Source organism: Genypterus blacodes, unplaced genomic scaffold (assembly GCF_046128005.1).
Source record: "Genypterus blacodes isolate CSIRO-AG114 ecotype Tasmania unplaced genomic scaffold, CSIRO-AGI_Gbla_v1 ptg000015l_1, whole genome shotgun sequence".
NCBI classification, from domain to species: Eukaryota; Metazoa; Chordata; class Actinopteri; order Ophidiiformes; family Ophidiidae; genus Genypterus; species Genypterus blacodes.
In genome coordinates, this window is record NW_027466829.1 from 6,141,121 (window position 1) to 6,160,428 (window position 19,308).

Below are 19,308 nucleotides of genomic sequence, written 5' to 3' on the forward strand. Positions count from 1 at the left end.
GATAACAGCTGTTCAATAAGTGTTGCCCGTGCCGGCAAAGACGGCGTGTTTGAAAGGTCATGAATCTCTACGTCACGCTACATCTGTTTACATCCATTCCTTCAGTACATCAAGAGATTCTTCACATATTGACTAAGATAAATCTGATCCTCTTATTAAATCCCATTAAAACTCAAATGATTCAATAGCGTGAGAGAGAGAGAGAGAGAGAGAGAGAGAGAGAGTGTGTGTGTGCTTGGGTGTTTTAATTGAGATTTGATTCAGATTACAGTTTGAGTTATTCTTAGTTATTTAAATTGCTCTCATTTTACTATAAGATGGTTTTATGTTTGGCTGCTAAACTTGAGGTTGCAGAGTTATGAATAGGAAGTGACTTGAATATTACATTTTCTGATTTATTTTTGTATAATCAAATTGCAGATTGCACTCTCGCTCCATCCTTCACATTCCTACGGTTTCTTCTGCTTGTATACTTTTCATGTTTTCATATTTCACATATTATTCATTGCATCTCCATCCTTTTTTTTTCCGCCCTCTAAATGCTGGAATTTCCTACTTATCTTCTTTTTTCAGTTCTTCAAATCTACATCAATCGATCCATAAATGCATACAGTCTGTGATTGATAAGCTTTTGTGGTTAGGAATGATGTCACTTCACACACAGCTTTGGCTCACTACTTATCAATCATTCAACCCCTTGTACTCAGTTGGTCATCACAACAACAGCAGGACATTAAGAATCATTTGACCACCTCAAAACAAAAGCAACTGCTGTGATTCTTAACATTGCGGGGTTACATGGGAGTTGATTGATAAATTGTGAGCCTAGGAATGACACGTCTCATTTAACATTTAGAATCTGGACTCAGCAGAATGACAGGGATGATGTGTGTACCATCGGTGATGTCATTATCCTGACAACACATCTGAACAGACGCACAACTTATCAGTCAAGGCTTGTACATTTTAGTTACCATGGTTACAGTGTAGTATTACTGCCTTTACTGGAATTCAGGATGGGTTTACGGGAGAATCTGGCAGATAACACAGACAATTAGAGACGGATCCCTGGAGAGGGCACGCTGTGTGTGTGTGTGTGTGTGTGTGTGTGTGTGAGGAGGGGGTGTCATCTTTCATCCCACCGCAGGAGTGAGCAAGAGGGTGAAGAAAGAAAGGGGGGCAGAGAGAGTGAGAGAGAGAGAGAGGGAGAGAGATGATGATCCTGCCACCATGAGCTCTTCAATGAAAACCACATGTTGAGCAGAGGGGGGTGGCGAGGAACGGGGGGGGGGGGTTAAAGCTCAAACCCAACCTCTAAAACACAGAGAAAGAGAGAGAGATTGACAAAGAGAGACAGAGAGGGAGAGAGAGAGAGAGAGAGAGAGAGGGAGAGTTTAGCTGAGGAAGGAGCATTACAGATTACAGAGGGTGTGTGTGTGTGTGCTCTGAAAAGCAAGCGTGTGTGAAACCAACGGTGGAAACTTCAACACTATACCACACTCATACACACGGATCACACACACATACAATCAGGACAGGAAGAGGAGAGGAGGAAGAAGACAAAGTTGTTGTTTTTTCTGACAGAGGGAGAAAAGAAAAGAGGAGGAAAGAGACACAAGAAGAAGAAGAAGAAGAAGAAGAAGAAGAAGAAGAAGAAAAAGTTAAACATGTCCAGCACTCTGGTGAGGAGAAACTCCAGCAAAGTGGGACTACAGAAGCTGATGAGGTACGTGACACACACACACACACACACACACACACACACACACACACACACACACACACACACACACTGATTTGACTGATTTGCTTCATTAACAATAACAAGGAGCCACAAGAGAAAGGATCAATACTTATAAAACAGAAAGTGAACAGACGTGTCAGCGTACTTGTAAACGCTTTCCCACAGAGCTTTGTGATCACATTGGTTCTCAGACTGGAAGCTGGACCCTTCAGGCGTCTCCGCTCCGCCGGCAGGGGGAAGTGGGGCCGATGACCTGTGTCAGAGGTCAAGGGTCGTCTGAGGCGCTCTTTTGTTTCGCGTCCTGTGTTTTAGGAAACAGTTTCTGATGATCTGCTTATAAAAAACACAACAGTAAGGTCTGATAGGCTGCACTGGTCCAGTCAGCTGATGGAGGATTACAGTGTGAGGAAGCAAGCAGAGGATTCATTCATTAGAACATGTAGCTCCATGTGTAATGAGAATAAAGTGGCTCTAGATACGGAGAGTGCACACAGGTGGAGGTGAAGGTTCTGAGTTCTGACTGGCATCGTTACTAAAGAGCGCTGAGAGATAAACTGGTGTTTACGTTCCTCCTCCTCCGTCCTCATGCAGAAAGGTTCATCGACCCCATCACTCATCAGCTCGCCCCTCCACTCCCCAAAAACATTCCTGAGCCGCTTATCTGGCCCCATCCCACAGCCGCTGTGTGTGTGTGTGTGTGTGTGTGTGTGTGTGTGTGTGTGTGTGTGTTAAAGCAGCTTAGCGAGGTCAAACTCTCACCGCTGCCCACCTGCATGCCTCCATGATGACATCACTACAGTGCATTGGGGCCCACTAAACCCGTAAAAACTCCTGAATGAACCTGTTAGCGTAATAAAAGTACAGATGTCTGAGCGCAGCAGATCTGTGTTCCTATATGTGGTTGCTACATCAACTCTGTGTACGAACCTCTTTGATCTGATTGAGCCTGAATCCTAGGGTTCATTAAAAATGTTGGTACAGGAAAAAGATGTCGGATGGGTGAAGAATACAAAGACATCTGTTTAGTTAAAGAGCAAATGGTTCTGGTGTTGAATCACACTCATGGGTTCTCCACTGCCTCAGGCCTGATCTTGAGTTGGGACTTTGTCGCATTCCGTGAAAACCAACATGGCGTCTGTGCCTGGTAGCTGCTTACACTGGCAGAAGGTCTGAGGGCTTCAGGCTCAGTCAGCCTGAGCTTAGGGGCTCAGCTTACTTTCTTTGCTTCCAGAGTTACTTGTAGTAGTTTTATGTAAATGCTACACTGTGGCGTTCACAGTGTGATGCCCGTGATCACGCATGACTGCTGTGACTCAGCCAGACCGACCCCAGGGCGCTGAGACTCATGCTGACTATACAGGGTCAGAGGATCACCACGGCAATGATGTCATCGACAGGACAGCTGGTCCAGATGGAATGATTGAGCGTGAGACCCCGCCCCCTCCAGCTGTCACTCGCTTCAGAATCACACATCAGGCCGAGCCGAGAGACGCCAAACACCCGTGACTCATGGACACGTCAGCCACCATGTCTGTGACTCCATAAGGGTTCAAAGAGAAGCACAAACATCTACACAATGACCCACCGACAGAGGAACACACAGAACTCAGAGGTGAAGGAGATGAGGATCTTGAAGCCATTCATCTCAGCTGTGGAGTATATTTGTGTCTCTTTTCTTTTGATCTCTGATCTCCAAACCCCTTTGTGTTTGGTGCTGAGAGGCCTCCATTTCTGTCTCCTCCCCTTCTTCGGTCTTTCAGGAAGTGGCGTCTTGTTGTTGAAATGATTCAGTTGGGCTCAGTTTTCCTGACTTGTTGCTACACAACAGTGACTTCATCAGACAAAAGTCTTCCCACTGTCCTTCAGCCTGCAGCCTTACATGTGAGTGTCTGTGAGTGTGTGTGACACTCGGCTGGTTGACCACAAATGGAGCTCACCTTTGCTGCTGTCAGTCCTTAGAGATCCAATGAAACATGGATAATAATGGATATCTGTCACTGAGATGAGGTGTCACTCTCTTTTGATTATTCTGTATGTGGGCTTGTTTTAATCTTAACAATATTTTCTTCACACTCCTAGTTTTGTTTGTGTAAGGTGAGGGGGGGGGGGGGCTTTGCTGCTGGGGACCACCTAAGCTAGAACAAAGCACTTCCCTTCCCAGTAGGTCCATGTTGTCCATGTGCGTAACTTTGTTCCACTGAAAAGACCAGGATCTGTGTGGCTAAGTGTGTGTGACACGCCTGCACTCAAGTCCAGACATGAAAATATGGCAGATGTGTAGGTGCTCAGGTTTACTTGAAACCAGTTTTTGTGGTTGAAGTAGTAACTGTTTAACTGGAAGGGGGGGGTGTGTGTTTGCTTCCTGATCTTGGGAGCTTAGTGTAACACGAGAGGTGGAACAGGAGGTAGAACCGGGCATGTTGTGCTTTGCAAGCTTAATCTGAACCATTCTGAGTATTTACAGCTCAAATAAATCGGTTCAGAACCCAAGAACAACAAGGAAATTGTGGGACCTGCAGTGAACCCATGATGACGTCATGAGGGGATCATTCTAAGCTCGGTGCCACAACAAATTGATGGAAATGCAGGCCAGGCTTCCGAAAGCATCAAGAAGATGACCTCAGCAGGGTGTGTGACTGTGAGGAGGCGGGGCTGAGCAGACAGGAAGAGAAGGAAAGGGCCGAGGTGCAGAGGTCGGTGCACAGCTGCATGTGGGTCACTGGATCACTGCTGTGACCCCAAACACAGAGGGGGCTGTGAAAAGCTGTAAAAACACAAACTGATAACTAAAACTAAGAGAAATACTGGAGAACCAAGCTGCTACATCAGTGATGGTGATGTCATCCTCTGATTGGAGCCCAAACAAGGAGACAAAAGAGGCCCAGGAGCTGAGATTAAAGGTTTACCTCTGCAGATACTCAGGCTCAAAGGTCACAGGCTATCCCACCTAGGTGGATCTCTCAGAGGTCTCTGTAGTGAAGGTGGTGCTGGAACAGATGGAGGTCTGGGCTGGAGGCATCAGAGAGCAGAAGCCTGATGTGAAACCTGAGAAGCTCCATGAACATCAGCCATGTAGAGCCCAATATCACACACACATGTAAAGATCTTCATCTCCATGTCTGAACTCTGTCAGTGTGTCATTGTGTAGATGTTTGTGCCTCTCTCAGTTCTCCAGGTCTTTAAATAGATGGATTTCCTGAGAATCATTAGATTTGGAAAATCACGGGTGCAGAACTTTCATGTGTGAGTGTGCATGCTTGGCAAACCTCTTAATAAAGATAAAAGAGTTTATGGTTTATTAATAACTGCAGGGACGTAATGCTTATGTGGGTGAAGAACATATGTGTGTGTGTGTGTGTGTGTGCTCAGATAAACATCTGGAGGCAGATGCTCAATCTGGCTGGAGCTCCAAACGGCTTAAGACTCTTTGTCAAGAAGCTGTGGAGGAGGTCTGAGAGAGGACGTGTGTGTGTGTGTGTGCGTGGGTTGTTTGTGATCCACTGGAAATTGTGTTCATTCGGTTGTCACTGTTTCCCAGAAAGCACCCTGAACATTTTACTGAAGAAAAAGTGAAACATACTCAGTAACATCGAAAAACCTGCAGTCAGTCGTCAAACTCAAACTCGGGGACATTTGTGTGAGAGGTTTTAGTTTCATAACAAACTGGATCTTCTCCTTTTGTATGTGTGTTGCAGAGTCGTTGGGGTGTTTTCACTAAAGTAGTACCAAGGGAACACATCAGCACAGCTCTTATTCTGTCATCTCACAGTGTGTGGCCCCTTAGTAAACACAAAGAAGTACTGTTTGTCTGTCACAGCGGTGAAGTCATTTCCTCCTCTATAATAATTAATAAGAGTGTAATCACAGCCCGAGGGTCATGGGTTTGTGCTCTCTGTGGTCCTGTCTGTGTGGAATCTACATGTTCTCCCTGTGTCAGCCTGCAAGGTTGAATTTCCTGCCATTGTCCTTGAGCAAAGCACATATGGGGGATGTCTAATGTCTTATTTTATATGACAAACAGGAACATTTGTCATTCCTGAATGTCCTTAGTAACTTCCTCCCTTTGCTGACCAGGCTGTGTTTCCTTTGGTCTCCAGGCTGACGACTCAGCGGAGCATTGAGGATGCTGAGGAGGTGGAGAGGGAGCAGAGACGAAGAGCCCGAGAGGCTTCGTGCCGGAAAAACAGCAACTCAGGCGCAGAGTCTTCGCCCGAAAACGAGGCTCCAACAGAGGACATGTGAGTCCAATAGAAACTAAATAAACTAAATAAACAGATCAGCGACCTTGGGCCCAGCTGGAGTAAATACGTGCCCACCTCTTACCCCTATGGGTTGCTATGGAGACATGTCAGGAGGGCCAGGGTGCAGTGTGTGTTGTTACGTTTGTTACAGCTGGCTACATCTAACACATACTTCTATAAGGAAAAGCAACAAACATCCGTCCCCCCCTCATCTTAACCCGCAGACGGACACACAGGTGGCTTTTCATTACACAACCTCACAAGAATGTTTACCAGCGAGCGTCAGCGGGAAGCTGCTGCCGTGTTGCGACTCGTCCCGAGGAACTTTTCATTTCAGCCGCTTAATTACAGATCCGGCTCCGTCTCTTGGTTTCAGGCTGCTGTGACTCAACGTGATGTCGCTCCAATGCAGCCTGTAATTAGCGCTTCACAGCAAGCGGTGATGTCATCTTTTCTGTATGGTTTCCTGCCTTCGGGGAGGTCAGAGGTCAAGTGCATGCAGGGGCTGAAACCACTGGGTGATTTTTCTGTCTGCTGTATCATCTTACAGGTTTCACTCAAACTCCAGGCCAAAGTCTGTAGACCTGTAGGCTGTAGACTGAACACTTATGGATGCATGTATGTTACACAATGTATACACCAGCCTGCATGTGAGACTTGTGCACTTTTGTGATTATACTTTGTTTTACTGCATACAGAATGATAGAAAGACACATTTTACTATTCACAAATCCCGAGGCTCTCACTTCTTCCGTCCAGGTGTTCAGAGGAGCTCAGTCAGGCCAGTTAGCTGCCGAGAGGTCAGGCAGAAACTCCCATCATGCATCATGTTCGGATTAATCATCTGTGGAATGTGGAGTGAATTCCTTTCAGCCAGCTCCTGGGAACAAAAACACTTTCATCAGGAACATTCAGTCACATTAAGTAATACTACATCTGTGTTGAAGTTGGAATCATGAAAGGAAAAATAATGAGTTTATCTATTCCACTGCTTCAATCTGCATGAGCCAGCGTTTGAACTGTGAGAAAATAATGATTACAATTCGCAAAGCACCACAGAAAAATGTTTTCTCCCCTCAGTAGAAGCTTCTGCTGGAGCACGACAGAGGGAGACGAAGAAGATGCTTCAAGTTTAACTGGTGGTCCAACTCTTCCTCAGGTACGACGACGACCTGAAGCCCAGCAGCTCTCTCTCACTGGAGGAGGACGAGGGCTTTAGCGACTGGACGCAGCGCCGAGAGAGGAGGAGACAGCAGCGTCTGCAGGAGCTGAGCCGGGGAGGTGAGCAAGACGAAGACGAGGAGGAGGACGCAAGCACGTCCAGCAGAGCCGTGCCAGAAAAGAGCATCCGAGCCTGCATCAGCTCCTCTTCTTCCTCCAGCTGCCTCCAGAGACAGGAGGAGGAGGCAGAGAAGAGGAAGGAGAAAGAGGAAGGGCAGGGAAAGATGGCCACAAGGAGGGACGAGATCCAAAGACCAGAGACAGAGGTACAGAAGGTTCCTGAGTCTAGTAAAGAGAGAAAATTCCCAAAAAATCCAGTGCAGCATTTCAGAAGATAACAAACCACAAATTTCATTTTATTGCTTTCCAGGCGGAGAAGAGAAAAGAAATGAAAGTGTCTTGCACATCCAGAGTTTTTCTTCACCAGGAACCAAAGCTCAGCAACATAAACGGAGAAGCAGCCCAGGAGGAAGTGACCTCATCCATCCACAGCAGGATGAGAAAGGTGTCCAGGTAAACGGCAGCCGTGTCTGACAGCCTCCCAAACTCTGAGAGGAGGTTGATTTAATCCACCTGTGCTCCCCTGCAGCAGAGCGGCGGATGCAGAGAAGGCGGAGGACATCCTGGAGACAGAACAGCGGCTGGAGAAGATTAGGAGGAGCCACCAAGAGAAGGAGAGCCAGGAGCTGGAGCAGATGAGGCACCGGCAGGTGGAGGCCGAGCAAGAGCTGGAGGAGCTGAAGAGGAGGAGGGAGGACAGACGACGAGTCAGAGTGGAAGAGGAGCGATTGAGAGAGGAAGAGGAGCTGCAGCGCCTAGCCAAAGAGGAGGTGATCATGATCTTCAGCTCCTTCACATCTGAACACTCCTCTCTCAAAGCTTTCAGCTCTCCTGTGTGTCGATCTGATCTCATTGGCATGAAATCAATAACTGACAAGTTGAGTCATTGATTGTGGGATCATTATCCTCAGGAGGAGAGGAGGAGGATGAAGGAGGACATAGAGAGGAGGAGGATAGAGGCAGCAGAGAGGTTGAAGAGCCTGAGCAGCTCCAGTGTGGATGGAGAAGAGACGTTCAGCCCCCTCAGCCCCAAAGCCCCCACACACAAGGTAACTCACTCACTCTCTCACTCCAATGATGTCACTTGTTCAATAAAACTCAATGACAAAGAATTGTATTATCTTCACAGCCAATCTGCTCAGGCTCAGCTTGTAAGTTGTGTGTGTGTGTGTGTATGATCAGTTTATCGATCAATGACAATAACCTCTGACCTCCTCTCCTCTTCCAGATCACAGAGAGGACAGAGTCACTGAACCGCTCGCTGAAGAAAAGGTGAATATCATGAATATATAACCTAAAAAAGCTCTCAGTCAGGGTTGATTGATAAGTAGTGAGCCCAGCCTAGACGACACTGTCATGATTAGCAGCCAGCAGATAGTTTGAGAAGGTCCCGGAGGGTCCCTGAACTTGTTCTGGTGGTCAAGTAGAGTTTGACAGGACTGTGAGGATTCTGGGCACCTTTGGGTCGCTGTGGAACTGAGCTCAGAGAGAAGACATCCCAGGAATGAGACATCTGAACTCACTGTAAACACCCATGTTTACATTTTAAAACAAATATGTAACTTCTTTGATTATCTTTGTTGGGAAAATGTTTTGGAAAAGCTCCAAAGCTCCAGAAACTCAGTCTTTACAAATCTCTAAAACTTCAGCAGAAAAGATTTTGCTGCTTTTCAAGCGTCAGACACACAGGGTTCAACGCCCGCTGACGTCACACTTTTTACTGAACATGTTTGCATTCCTGCTAAAGCGTCATCGGGTGGCAGAAGCTGATAACGTCCTCCTGTAGACTGTCTGGAGCCGCACGGCGGAGCTCTGCTGTACGTCACAGAGTGCAGCAGGCCGCATCTGGAAGCAGTTAAGCAGAGCCATAAATCAGAGCCGAGGAAGGTGATGCACTCAGAGGTGAAGAGGTCAAAACTCAGAGCCTCTCCGACCGTGTTTATTCTGAGAAACCAGCAGACCTGCACAGATCTGCTTGGTCCTCAGGGAGATCCTCCACTGAGAGCTCAATCAGAAGCTGGGTCGGTTCCTTCCTAAATCCAGACGGTGTGTCGTTTGTTGCTGCCGGAATGACCACATAATGGAAAATTCAATTTCCACACATTTCCTTAAATTCTCCCCTTTCACTTGATCACATTTCATCATTCTTAGGAGAGCGGCAATGTGAGGCTGTCTCACACCAGAGAGGGTTTTTTCCCACTGTCTGTTCTCCTGCATCTTGGCTAATGGCCAAGGTGTGTTTGGGTGTGTTTGGGATTTTCTTGTCCCCTGCGAAAGATGCTTTTTGAACAAAACTTCAAAAAGTTCATATAGAGGAGCTTTTAGATGTCGTCATGGATCCAGTCTACAGACTGGGCGCCTACTGCAGACAAAAATGAGTCACTCATGACATCATCAGGTACCCCGGGCAGCACTTTGGGGCCATGATGAAGGAGATTCCACCTCCTCCTCATACAGCAGGAGTGACGTCACTCAGCAGACTAGGAGTCATCCTATGAGTACAAGTAATGTTTATACATGTCTAGCTTTATGAAGCCTGCAGCAGTATACATACAATGATGGATTGCAGGTAGGATGAACAATAGAGGGATGAAATGTGAACTAAGTGTCTCTGTCGCCCTCTGATGGTCAATTTATTGTATTTCGTGTTTGAACAGTAACAGCTTTAAGAAGACGCTGCCCCCTGTCCTGCTGTCAAAGATCGACGACAAGCTGGAGCAGTACGCCCATGCTGTGGAGGTCAGACACACACACACACACACACACACACACTCTACACTCATCCTCGCAATAGATGCCCAATAGTGCCCAATAATATCTATTGATCTATTAATTGGGGAGAGGTTTGTGTGTGTTCACTTTTAGTCCCTGACGTTTTGTAAATGCAGCATAGAAAGAGTTTAGTTTCTGATTCTGACAAAAGCAAACTGCAGCTCTGTCCTGTTAAACCTCTGCTCTTCCTGAGTATATTTGTTGAAAAATACTTGTATATTTCTTAAATTAAAAAGGTGTCCTTTGTCTCAGAACTCTCAGGAGTCTCGGGCCATGAAGCTGACGGACCTGCCCAGCTCTCCTGAAGCTGTGGCCTCCAAGAAGAACCTGTTCGAGGCCGGGGAGGTCTGGTGTCAGAGCCCCAGCAAAGGAACATCTGGCAAGGCAAGAAAAACTAATACAACAACAACTACAGGTTGATTGATAAGTTCTGAGGATGACATCATTCAAGATTTTTGGGATACAAAATGATCCTTTTGATTCTGCTGTTCAGTGTGTCTTAATTTAGCAGGTACAAAGTGAGAGGGAGACCTGGAGGTAAGAAACACCTTGTCTCATGTTTTGTCTTTTGTTTCAATCAGGACACAGAGGGACTGAAAGTGGGCGTGGCTGGACTGATTACCCAATGGGTGAAGGGCTCCTCAGATGGCAGCAGTAGGCAGTCGCTGGGCAAAGCAGCAGTAAGCAACCTGACGAAAAAATCATTTTTGATCTGATTTTCATCTTCCAAAAATATTTTTCCTGGACGAATCAAGAACCTCTGTCTTACAAACCTGCCAGTGTTCAAAACGTTCTGGCAAATAATATAATAATAATTATAATATCAAATAATAATGAATTACACAATGAGAAACCATTTCAACAAGTTGATTCTACAAGTGATTTACTTTAAATTCTCAGAGGTTTTAGGAATAAAACACTCAAAAGTAGCAAAGAAAATGAATAAATAATCACTCTAGAAATAAAGAACAAAAATGTAATTTTAATAGATGTTTCCTCACTGGATTGTGATTGTGGTTCTTGACATTTTTTTCTTAATGGAAAAAAACAACCAAGCCAAAGTGATGCTGAGTGACTGCAGCTGTGTGGTGAGGGCGCCCCCTAGTGGACAACAAATATAAATCGACTAACACAAATGTTTTTAATTTAGGCAGAAAGAAATACACAGAATAATGTTTGGAAAAAACCTGGAAAAAAGTTAATTTAGTTTTCCAGTTGTACTGCAGAGGGGAGACCTGTGTGTTTTGTCCGACTGATTATGCGTTATTGGTTATTTCCCTGTGTGTCAGGACGTGAAACTTGGAGATGTGATGCAGAAGAGAAACATGTGGGAGGTTATTGGCGATTCATCTGGGAGGGCAGGGCCAAGAGACAAGGTCAGACACACACACACACACTTACACACAAGCATGGATGGACAAGTGTTTCTTTGTCATTAAACTGCATTTGTTTTTTCCTCAGGGCTCTGCGTCTGGTAAAAAGTACAAGTTCATAGTTACTGGTCACGGTAAATATACGAAGATCCCATTGGACAATGAGAGCAGAGGAGAGTTCACCAATGGAAAATCTGGTGAGAAAAGAATCAAAAATCTTTCTGGGGACTCCACATTATCAGAAATATCTGCCATTATCCAAGACAAACTTTATTTTCATTGCACTCTTTCAGCTCACTGTGTATGCTTTATTTATAATGAAGTGATATTCAATTTGACCAAAGTTATATCATTATGTAGCTGTTTGTGGTTTACTTACCAGATCTGTAGGTGTTAGCCTCATTATAGCATAACAAAGCTCTATTAGGGAATCCAGGAGATACCTTTAGCTTTTATTGTGGAGGGCAGAACTTCTGTCTTTGTGCTGTAGAAGAAAACATAATGATAAATAATACTAAATAATACACCCCCAATCAGACATGATGCTCTTAATAATGTTGTATGTTTACATGAGTTTTGAAATTTCATTTATGCTCCGGTTAGTAAAGAACCATACTTCATGATTTCCCATCCTAAATCGATGTCAGTCAGTTACTATATGTCTTCCTGAAGTTTTCCCACTAAATATCATAGGCAGAGATGAGAGGTTTTTAACTTTATTTTTTAACTTTATTACAAAGCGTCCAAGAGTGATTCTTTTGTCTGCAGAGCAAGAACACACTGAACTTATATCAACCTCGATTAAGTCATTGCACATCCATTTATTCAGACAGGAAACTCATGAAAGGAGGTCGATTCGTTTCCTCGCCTGGTGGACGATTTGTATACATTCACTGAACCACAGAGCCCAACACTCCAGATTAACAGTATGGCGCGCACGTTAACGTAGTGAACGATGTGCTTTCACCATACAACCATCTGGAGCGCAGCCACTTCAAAAAACACATTAATCTACTTCCTGTTACAAGTTAAAGATCTTGCACTAAAGCAAGTAGCACCATTCTGAATAACATTTATGATTAACATGATACAACAACACTTAGACTATACAGGTATGTAAGGCTTTTGGGGGAAATATCTGTCTGAACTCTGTCTTCCTCTGTCAGTGTGTCTTTGTGTAGATGTTTGTGCTTCTCTTCAGGTCTGTAGGTCTCTAATGGACCCTGATGGATCCATGAACACGTGTTAATGCCTCTAAAAGCTCCTCTACATGAAGATAGAACTTTTGTTACATACTAATATGTTGACCTCTGACCTTTGATTCTGAACCCTCTGTATGTTGTCATGGATCACTATCCCAAAGCAACGCTGACCTTTGACCTTGAACCCTCTGTATGTTGTCATGGATCACTATCCCATAACAATGCTGACCTTTGACCCTGAACCCTCTGTATGTTGTCATGGATCTCTATCCTACAGTAACTCTGACCTTTGACCCTGAACCCTCTCTATGTTGTCATGGATCACTATCCCATAACAACGCTGACCTTTGACACTGAACCCTCTGTTTGTTGTCATGGATCTCTATCCTATAGTAACTTCCAGGTCCCAGCTCTTGCGATGTCACTGTTTTGGTGTAGAAGAAATAACAACATGGATCCATTAGGGTCCATTCAAAGACCTAGAGACCTGAAGGGAAGCACAAACATCTACACAAGGAACAAACACAGAGACAGGGTTCACAGAGACCCTGAAGTGACACATTTCTCATGGCAGCAAATAATCAGGACCTCAAAATGGTCTCTAGATGTCAATCAGAGAAAATGCACCCATGACAACTGTACAACAACAAGCAAAGCATTCATATATAGGGAGGAAGTGTGTCTTTAAAAACAACACAAATTATTAATAACCCATGACGCATCAATAGGAAGCTCAAAGCTTCTTGGAAAGACAGGAATAAAACCCTCAGTGAGTATTTATGATCAAACACACATGTTGTAATGGTTAACAATTAGAGTTTATCATTCATTTGTGGTCACATACAACAAATTAGAAGCTTTGAAGTTACCTAACACATACACTTTAATCTGATGCGACATCTAAACGACCTTAAGACAAATGTAGCTCTTCCTGACTAATAAATATCTGGATCAACCTACCAATCACCATGGGAACTAAGCATTAGTCCAGTACAAAGTTCAGGCTGAATTGTCCACGATATCCAACAAACTTTGTTCCATTCAACAGAGACGGAGACACCAGACCTGTATATCATATTTGCTGCTTTATAATGAACATATGTGGTCACATGTCTTTACACTTTTATTACTTTAGATGCACTGTAGCTTAAGAAGCAGCGAAGCCTCTTGCTGTCCTGTTAAAGTCCTTTGGTTCCTCCTCTTTGTTTTTACGACCAATCAGACCCATTTCAAACACAGTGGAAATTTTTGTTACTGGCCTTGACGCCGCCTCTTTCAACCTTTTGGCGTCAAACTTTGGGCTGAACAGTAGCACAGGTAGACGGTATGCAAATGAGGGGATTTCCTTTGGCATGTCCTTCTTCTCTTCCTTCTGCTCTTCCTCGCTTTGGTTTAACTCGATCTGATGCATAATGTTTTCCTTAGTGGAGAACATCTGGAAGAGCACGGCTTCCCACATCTTGTTGGCTTTCGGGGCCTCTTTCGGTGGTTTCTCATCCAGAACTGTGGCCTTCTCATCAACCTTCTCTATGTGGCCCTGGTCCTTCTCAGATTTTTCCTTCTCTGATTCTGGGAATTTGGGCTCCTCCTGTTCCACAACCATGTGCTTCTTGAGCCGTGACCAACCGCTCAGTTTAGATTTGAGTCCCTTCTTCTTTTGTAGAAGAAGAGGCTCAGCTGCCGATGCAGACACATCACCTTCCTTTTTCTTAGGTATGGATTCTGGTTTCACATCTTTTTCTTTGTCTTCAGTTCCTTTTGATTCAGCCGCTGCCTTCAAAGGGAGAACAGGCTTTGGCTTTGAGCTTTGAGCTTTTGTCTCGTTGGCAGCTGAAGGTTTCACTGGCTCTTTTTGCTCTGGCGCAACCTCTTTTGTCACATTCTGGAATTTATCCTTACCCATAAGTTTTCTTACTGCAATCAGACGATCCTGGCTGTCTTCTTTAGACAGAGGACCTTTGACTTCAGAGGACAATGTCGTCTTTGGTTTTGGGACCTCTTGAACAGATTTTTCAGATTTTTGCTTCTCAGAGGTTTTCACCTCTACGGCCTTTGGTTTTACTTCAATCACTTTTTTTGCAACCTGACTGTAAGTTCTTTGTGTCTCCAGTGGTGTGGACGTTGGTGGAGTATCAAATGCTTGTGAAACAACAATAATTGGAAGAGTCTGAACAGTGGAGACTTCTTCTTTAGGGGTTTCTTCAACTTTAGACACAACTACCACCGACGGTGCTTTCACAGGTACTTCTTGGCTTGGTGTTTTACTTTCTGCTGGTTCCTCCTTTGTTGTTTGAACCTCTTCTTGTGTTGGCGTCTTGGACCTGGAGAAACCAAACGTTGGAGAGTAAGTTTTTATTCCGCCATGAGCAACATATTCAGCTGGCATCAATCCACGATAGGACGACTTTGACATGTTGGCAACTTGGGTTGGGGTTTTAGGCCTCTGAAAGCCTACAGGAGAAACGCCTGTGGGTGATGTCCCATACGAAGGTGTCCTTGGTCTAGGATAGGAACTAGCTGCACTCATAAGTCGAGATGCCTCATATGTTGGAGTTTTAGGTCTCTGACAACCAATGGAAGGCATCTCTGGCATTGGTGACTCACATGTGAGAGTTTTAAGGTTTTGAAGGCCAAGTGGAGCTGTTGGTGTTTTCTCTTCTACCTGCTCAGGTCCCACAGCCTCTGACTTTGTAACCCTTTGTTTGGTTTCTTTAACTACAGGTGGCTGTGCTGGTTTTACTTCTTCATGAATGTTGCCATCTGGGATCGTCTTGTCAGGCTGAGACTCGAGGGTCTTCAATGATAGGGAGGTGTCAACTGCAGAAACCATTGTTGGTGTTTTTGACCTCTCAGGCTCTACTGTTATTGGTGACACTGCAAATAACAGAGGATTGGTTCTTGAGACTTCAAACACAGGTGTTGGAGCCCGGGTCACTTGATACGCTGGGGTTTTCGATCGACCTGCTGTGGTTCTTGATGCCATCAACTCATAAGTTGGTGTCTTTACCCTTTTGGTTTCAGATGTTGGTGGTGGGGTTTCGACTCTGTTTAATTCTGCTGTAGGTGTAGAACCTGTTTTGATTTCAGTAGTTGGTGTTCTTCTTTGGGAATCTTTCGAGGAGCCTGTCGGTGTTGGACCTCGTTTGACCTCAGATGTTGGTGTTAATACTTGCTTTATTTCGGTTGAGGTTTGACTTTGTAATACCGTACTTACAATTGCAGTTAACCCAGTTGTGTCGTACATCGGTGGGGTCCTGGATGTCTCGTAATATGATGTACTTGCTGTGTACATCCTAATTTTAGGCACGTCAAACATGGGTTTGGGTGATCTGGAAGGTTCTGTTGCCTTGAATGTTGGATGAGGACTTTTTGATTTGACGAACGGGATCAGCACAGTGAGAGGTCTGGACACTGTGCGACATCCTGGAGTTGGAGCTGGACTTGTGGGTTTCTGCTGAGGGATCACAGGCTTTAAACCTGTGCCAGGTGCGCTTGGTTTCACCTCAGCAGCTGCTGTTGTCACCTTGGGCATAGAGAAAGCTGGCAGAGATATTTTGGGTCCAGTCGGTGGACCTGCTGCAGGATGAGTAGAAAATGTGGAAATGTACGACTGTTTGTCTGCTGTCTGAGATGAAACGTGTTCACCTCTGCCATACGCTGCACGCTGCGGGTAGGGTGATGCCACATGTTGATAGAGCGGCCGGACTGTGAATCTTTGATGCTGCGGGACGCTATAGAAAGGCGATTCTGGTGTTTTGGGTGGGGTGGAGTGGTCGCTGTGCTCGAGGTCGGGGCTGGCTTCATTCACAGGGGAAAGGCTGGAGCGGAAAGGTGGAGCAGACTGCGGTGCCTGAGGGGATACTTTTTTCTTGGCTGATCTCTTGAGGAGTTTCTGAAGCCGCACGTTGTCCTTCCCGGGCTTTGGCAGCAGAGGTGGAGGGTACTGCTGGGCGAGCAGGTAGGACTGGGTGACAGTGCTGTAGGCCACAGCCATGATGCTTTAGCCCCCTGAGAGGAAAGAGAAGATAAAGGACTGTCAGATACAGAGGATCTTCCTCTCTCTCTCTCTCTCTCTCACTCACTCACTCACTCACTCACTCATGGCTGCACGGATGATGTTACATTGTCTTGGTGACATTATTGGGTGATCATTCAGTTTCCTCTGACTCAACATAATATGGCTGCAGTTATGTAACACACACACAGTGACACACTTTGGCAGACACGGGACCTTTGAGAATCAAACACGTAGCGTCATCTTCACACGCTGCTATTGTAATCTTCTCTTTTCTCTGCCTTGTTTCAGATTTTTGCCACAGTGAGGACTGAGGAGACGCTGCAGGAGGGTTTGATATCTAAGAATCAGCTGACTGGAAAGATGCTGAGTATTTTCACAAATATTCACCAATACATTTCTCTGATAATAAGAAACTAAAGATTTGACCTTAAATGGTTCATTTGCTGGAATTCCGCTTTTGCTTTTTTATTTTCCATGCTGATGTTTTCAGACATGATGTGTATATCTGAGACTTCCCCCCCTCTCTTTCTGTATTTTACTCCACTGCTGTTTGAATACTGGAATGTGTGGTGGATAGTGGATACATATAGGATGGAGGATTCATTATATGATCTGACTTGCATGTGTTTTCCGTTCTGCTCTGCTCTTATAAATCAATGTGACAGGCATGCAGGTTTGTTTCCTGTTTGAGCTTTGCACACTGGTGCCTTCAGATGTTTCATCACTGCAGACATTTTATATTTTTACTCAGATTTATTTGTGTTTGTAACCTTTTTTCTTAAATAAATTAATAAAAACATTCCTTTATCATTTTGTTTTGACGGTTTTTATTTGTTAACTTCCTGGGAAATAAGAGCTGTGATTGGCTGATAAACACATCATGTGGAAATTGTGACCAATCACATACAGCCATAGATATGTGACTGCTTATTTTACTGTTTAGATTTGAAGAGGTGAAGTAATAGGATCTATGAAAACCTGACCTGTGTGTGTGTGTGTGTGTGTGTGTGTGTGTGAGGTGATTGGTTTTCAGGTCAGGATGCTCTCAGCTCTACTACAGAAATACACACAGCTCCAGGTTTAGATGTATGAAGACACTCATCAAGTGTTTAACACCAGGAACTGTGACTGCATTTTTTCTTAGCTTGTGTGAAAGTCAAAGCCCTTCATGGTGAAATAGGAGGCTTCAACCTGAGAGAACTCACCAACAGTACTTTTACTTTGTCAACTTGGGTACATTTTATTGACAGCACTTATTTACCTAAATTTACGATGTACAACTTAAGTACTTAAGTACTTTTGAATTGAGGCACTGTGAAGTGTTTGTGTTACTCGCACGAGCATGAGCTGCCGAGCTCATAACTCAGTCCAGAATGTAAGAGCGTGAGATCCCTGACATTATAACAATCTGCACGATAACAACTGTGTTTAATAAGTGTGTCACCTCAGGGAAATGTAGGCCACCTCTGCTTGTGCCCCCCCACCCCCCTCCCCGCTGAACCTGGCCCGACACCCAAGAGGCCACTCATCCCTTTTAAGGCTGTGGTAGGTCTGCTATGTGGAACGCCTCCAGGGCGAAGTTCAAAAGAGGAAAGAGTAATAATAGCTACAGAATACAAACCCCAGGCGTCCACAAAGACGTCTGAAGTAAATGAATCCAGCCCAAAAAGCCATTGACCTCTGGTGAGGCTGCATACAAACACAAACTCCTCAAAGTGTGGATGCAACACGGACACACTTACCAGGTCAAAACTTGTTGCTGATGTCTCAAAAGCTCCAGACAGCTTCCCCTGCAACAGGGAGAACATGTATTTGAGTAACAAATCAAACACAGAAACATGTGAATCTGCTGCTGTTGTGGTTTTTCCCACAGCTACGTAACATGAGGCGCTACGCCGTGATAGACCACCGGCAGAGTGTTTTTAATCGGTGCAGTGCTCACAGAAGCTCAGCCTGCTGATGCTTTAATGTTGCACAGAGGAGGACAAACCCCCGAGCTCTCCAAACACTCAGATCTTCAGGGGGGGGTCTGCGTTTGACAGCAGCTGCCCCCCCACCGCTCCAATCCCTGCCCCGGCAGTGTCCCTGCGCTCTGTGTGGAGAATAAAAGGTGGAATTGTGGCATGTTTACCTGTGCGACTGCTTGCTCAGGGGGCGGCCGGCCGGCTGCTGCCTGCTTGTCCCAGCCTGGAGTGTCAGAGCGGCAGGTTCATGGCGAGCCCAGCTCGACCCCCCTTCCTACAAATGGAAGGAACAGACTCCATGGCAGTCCAAAAATAAATCCTGAGCCCTGAGCTGCTCGGAATGACAGTACGGCCAGGCAAGACGCAGCGCCGACGGTCCACAGCACCTTAGGTTTCACCACCTCAGGGCAGCGGCTCTGAAAGTGGGGAGCGAGGGCCACCCACAGTCCCTAAAGGAGGGGCCACAGACCCTTTAGGGGCCTCCTTTAGGCTGAACTTTAAATTGAGAAGCTGGCAATTTTTTAAAAAGTGTCAATAAAAACCTAAAAACCTGCTGACCTTTCTGTCAAGCTGCATGCAATAACAAAAAAAAAAATCCAAAAAAGATTTTTCCTTTCCCCCCAGATGAGAATAGCTAGAGAAGTTCATAACCTTCCACTGATCTCCATAACCACAGTAAAGGCCATTGGAACCCTTAGTGTAGTCCAGATGAA

The 19,308-nt window shown here is 45.2% G+C and overlaps 2 protein-coding genes across 3 annotated transcripts; one reads left to right on the forward strand and one right to left on the reverse strand.

Moving 5' to 3' along the window:
- Positions 1-1,314: 1,314 nt before the first annotated feature.
- lsp1a (lymphocyte specific protein 1 a) lies at positions 1,315-17,439 on the forward strand. Of its 2 annotated transcripts, none has more exons than XM_076171847.1 (13): positions 1,315-1,726; positions 5,842-5,982; positions 7,145-7,472; positions 7,577-7,719; positions 7,799-8,036; positions 8,178-8,315; positions 8,495-8,538; positions 9,924-10,005; positions 10,291-10,422; positions 10,620-10,718; positions 11,328-11,414; positions 11,500-11,608; positions 16,920-17,439. In XM_076171847.1, the coding sequence occupies exons 1-13, from the start codon at positions 1,668-1,670 to the stop codon at positions 16,940-16,942; spliced, it is 1,623 nt and encodes a 540-aa protein (XP_076027962.1). In that variant the 5' UTR covers positions 1,315-1,667; the 3' UTR covers positions 16,943-17,439. The 2 variants fall into 2 exon arrangements, with proteins under 2 accessions (XP_076027962.1, XP_076027952.1); XM_076171837.1 differs by having other exon boundaries at positions 1,316-1,726; positions 7,796-8,036.
- On the reverse strand, positions 13,418-18,458 carry prr33 (proline rich 33). Its single transcript, XM_076171863.1, has 2 exons — positions 18,374-18,458; positions 13,418-16,621 (listed from the first exon to the last, which is right to left on the reverse strand). The coding sequence occupies exon 2, from the start codon at positions 16,605-16,607 to the stop codon at positions 13,761-13,763; it is 2,847 nt and encodes a 948-aa protein (XP_076027978.1). The 5' UTR covers positions 16,608-16,621; positions 18,374-18,458; the 3' UTR covers positions 13,418-13,760.
- Positions 18,459-19,308: the final 850 nt, after the last annotated feature.

Bases quoted from the DNA above. Each gene is read 5' to 3' on its own strand.
- lsp1a (XM_076171837.1), top strand. From the start codon at position 1,668: ATGTCCAGCACTCTGGTGAGGAGAAACTCCAGCAAAGTGGGACTACAG. The intron at 8,316-8,494 runs GTAACTCACTCA...CTCCTCTTCCAG, and splicing joins CCAAAGCCCCCACACACAAG to ATCACAGAGAGGACAGAGTC. The intron at 8,539-9,923 runs GTGAATATCATG...GTGTTTGAACAG, and splicing joins AACCGCTCGCTGAAGAAAAG to TAACAGCTTTAAGAAGACGC.
- prr33 (XM_076171863.1), bottom strand. From the start codon at position 16,607: ATGGCTGTGGCCTACAGCACTGTCACCCAGTCCTACCTGCTCGCCCAG.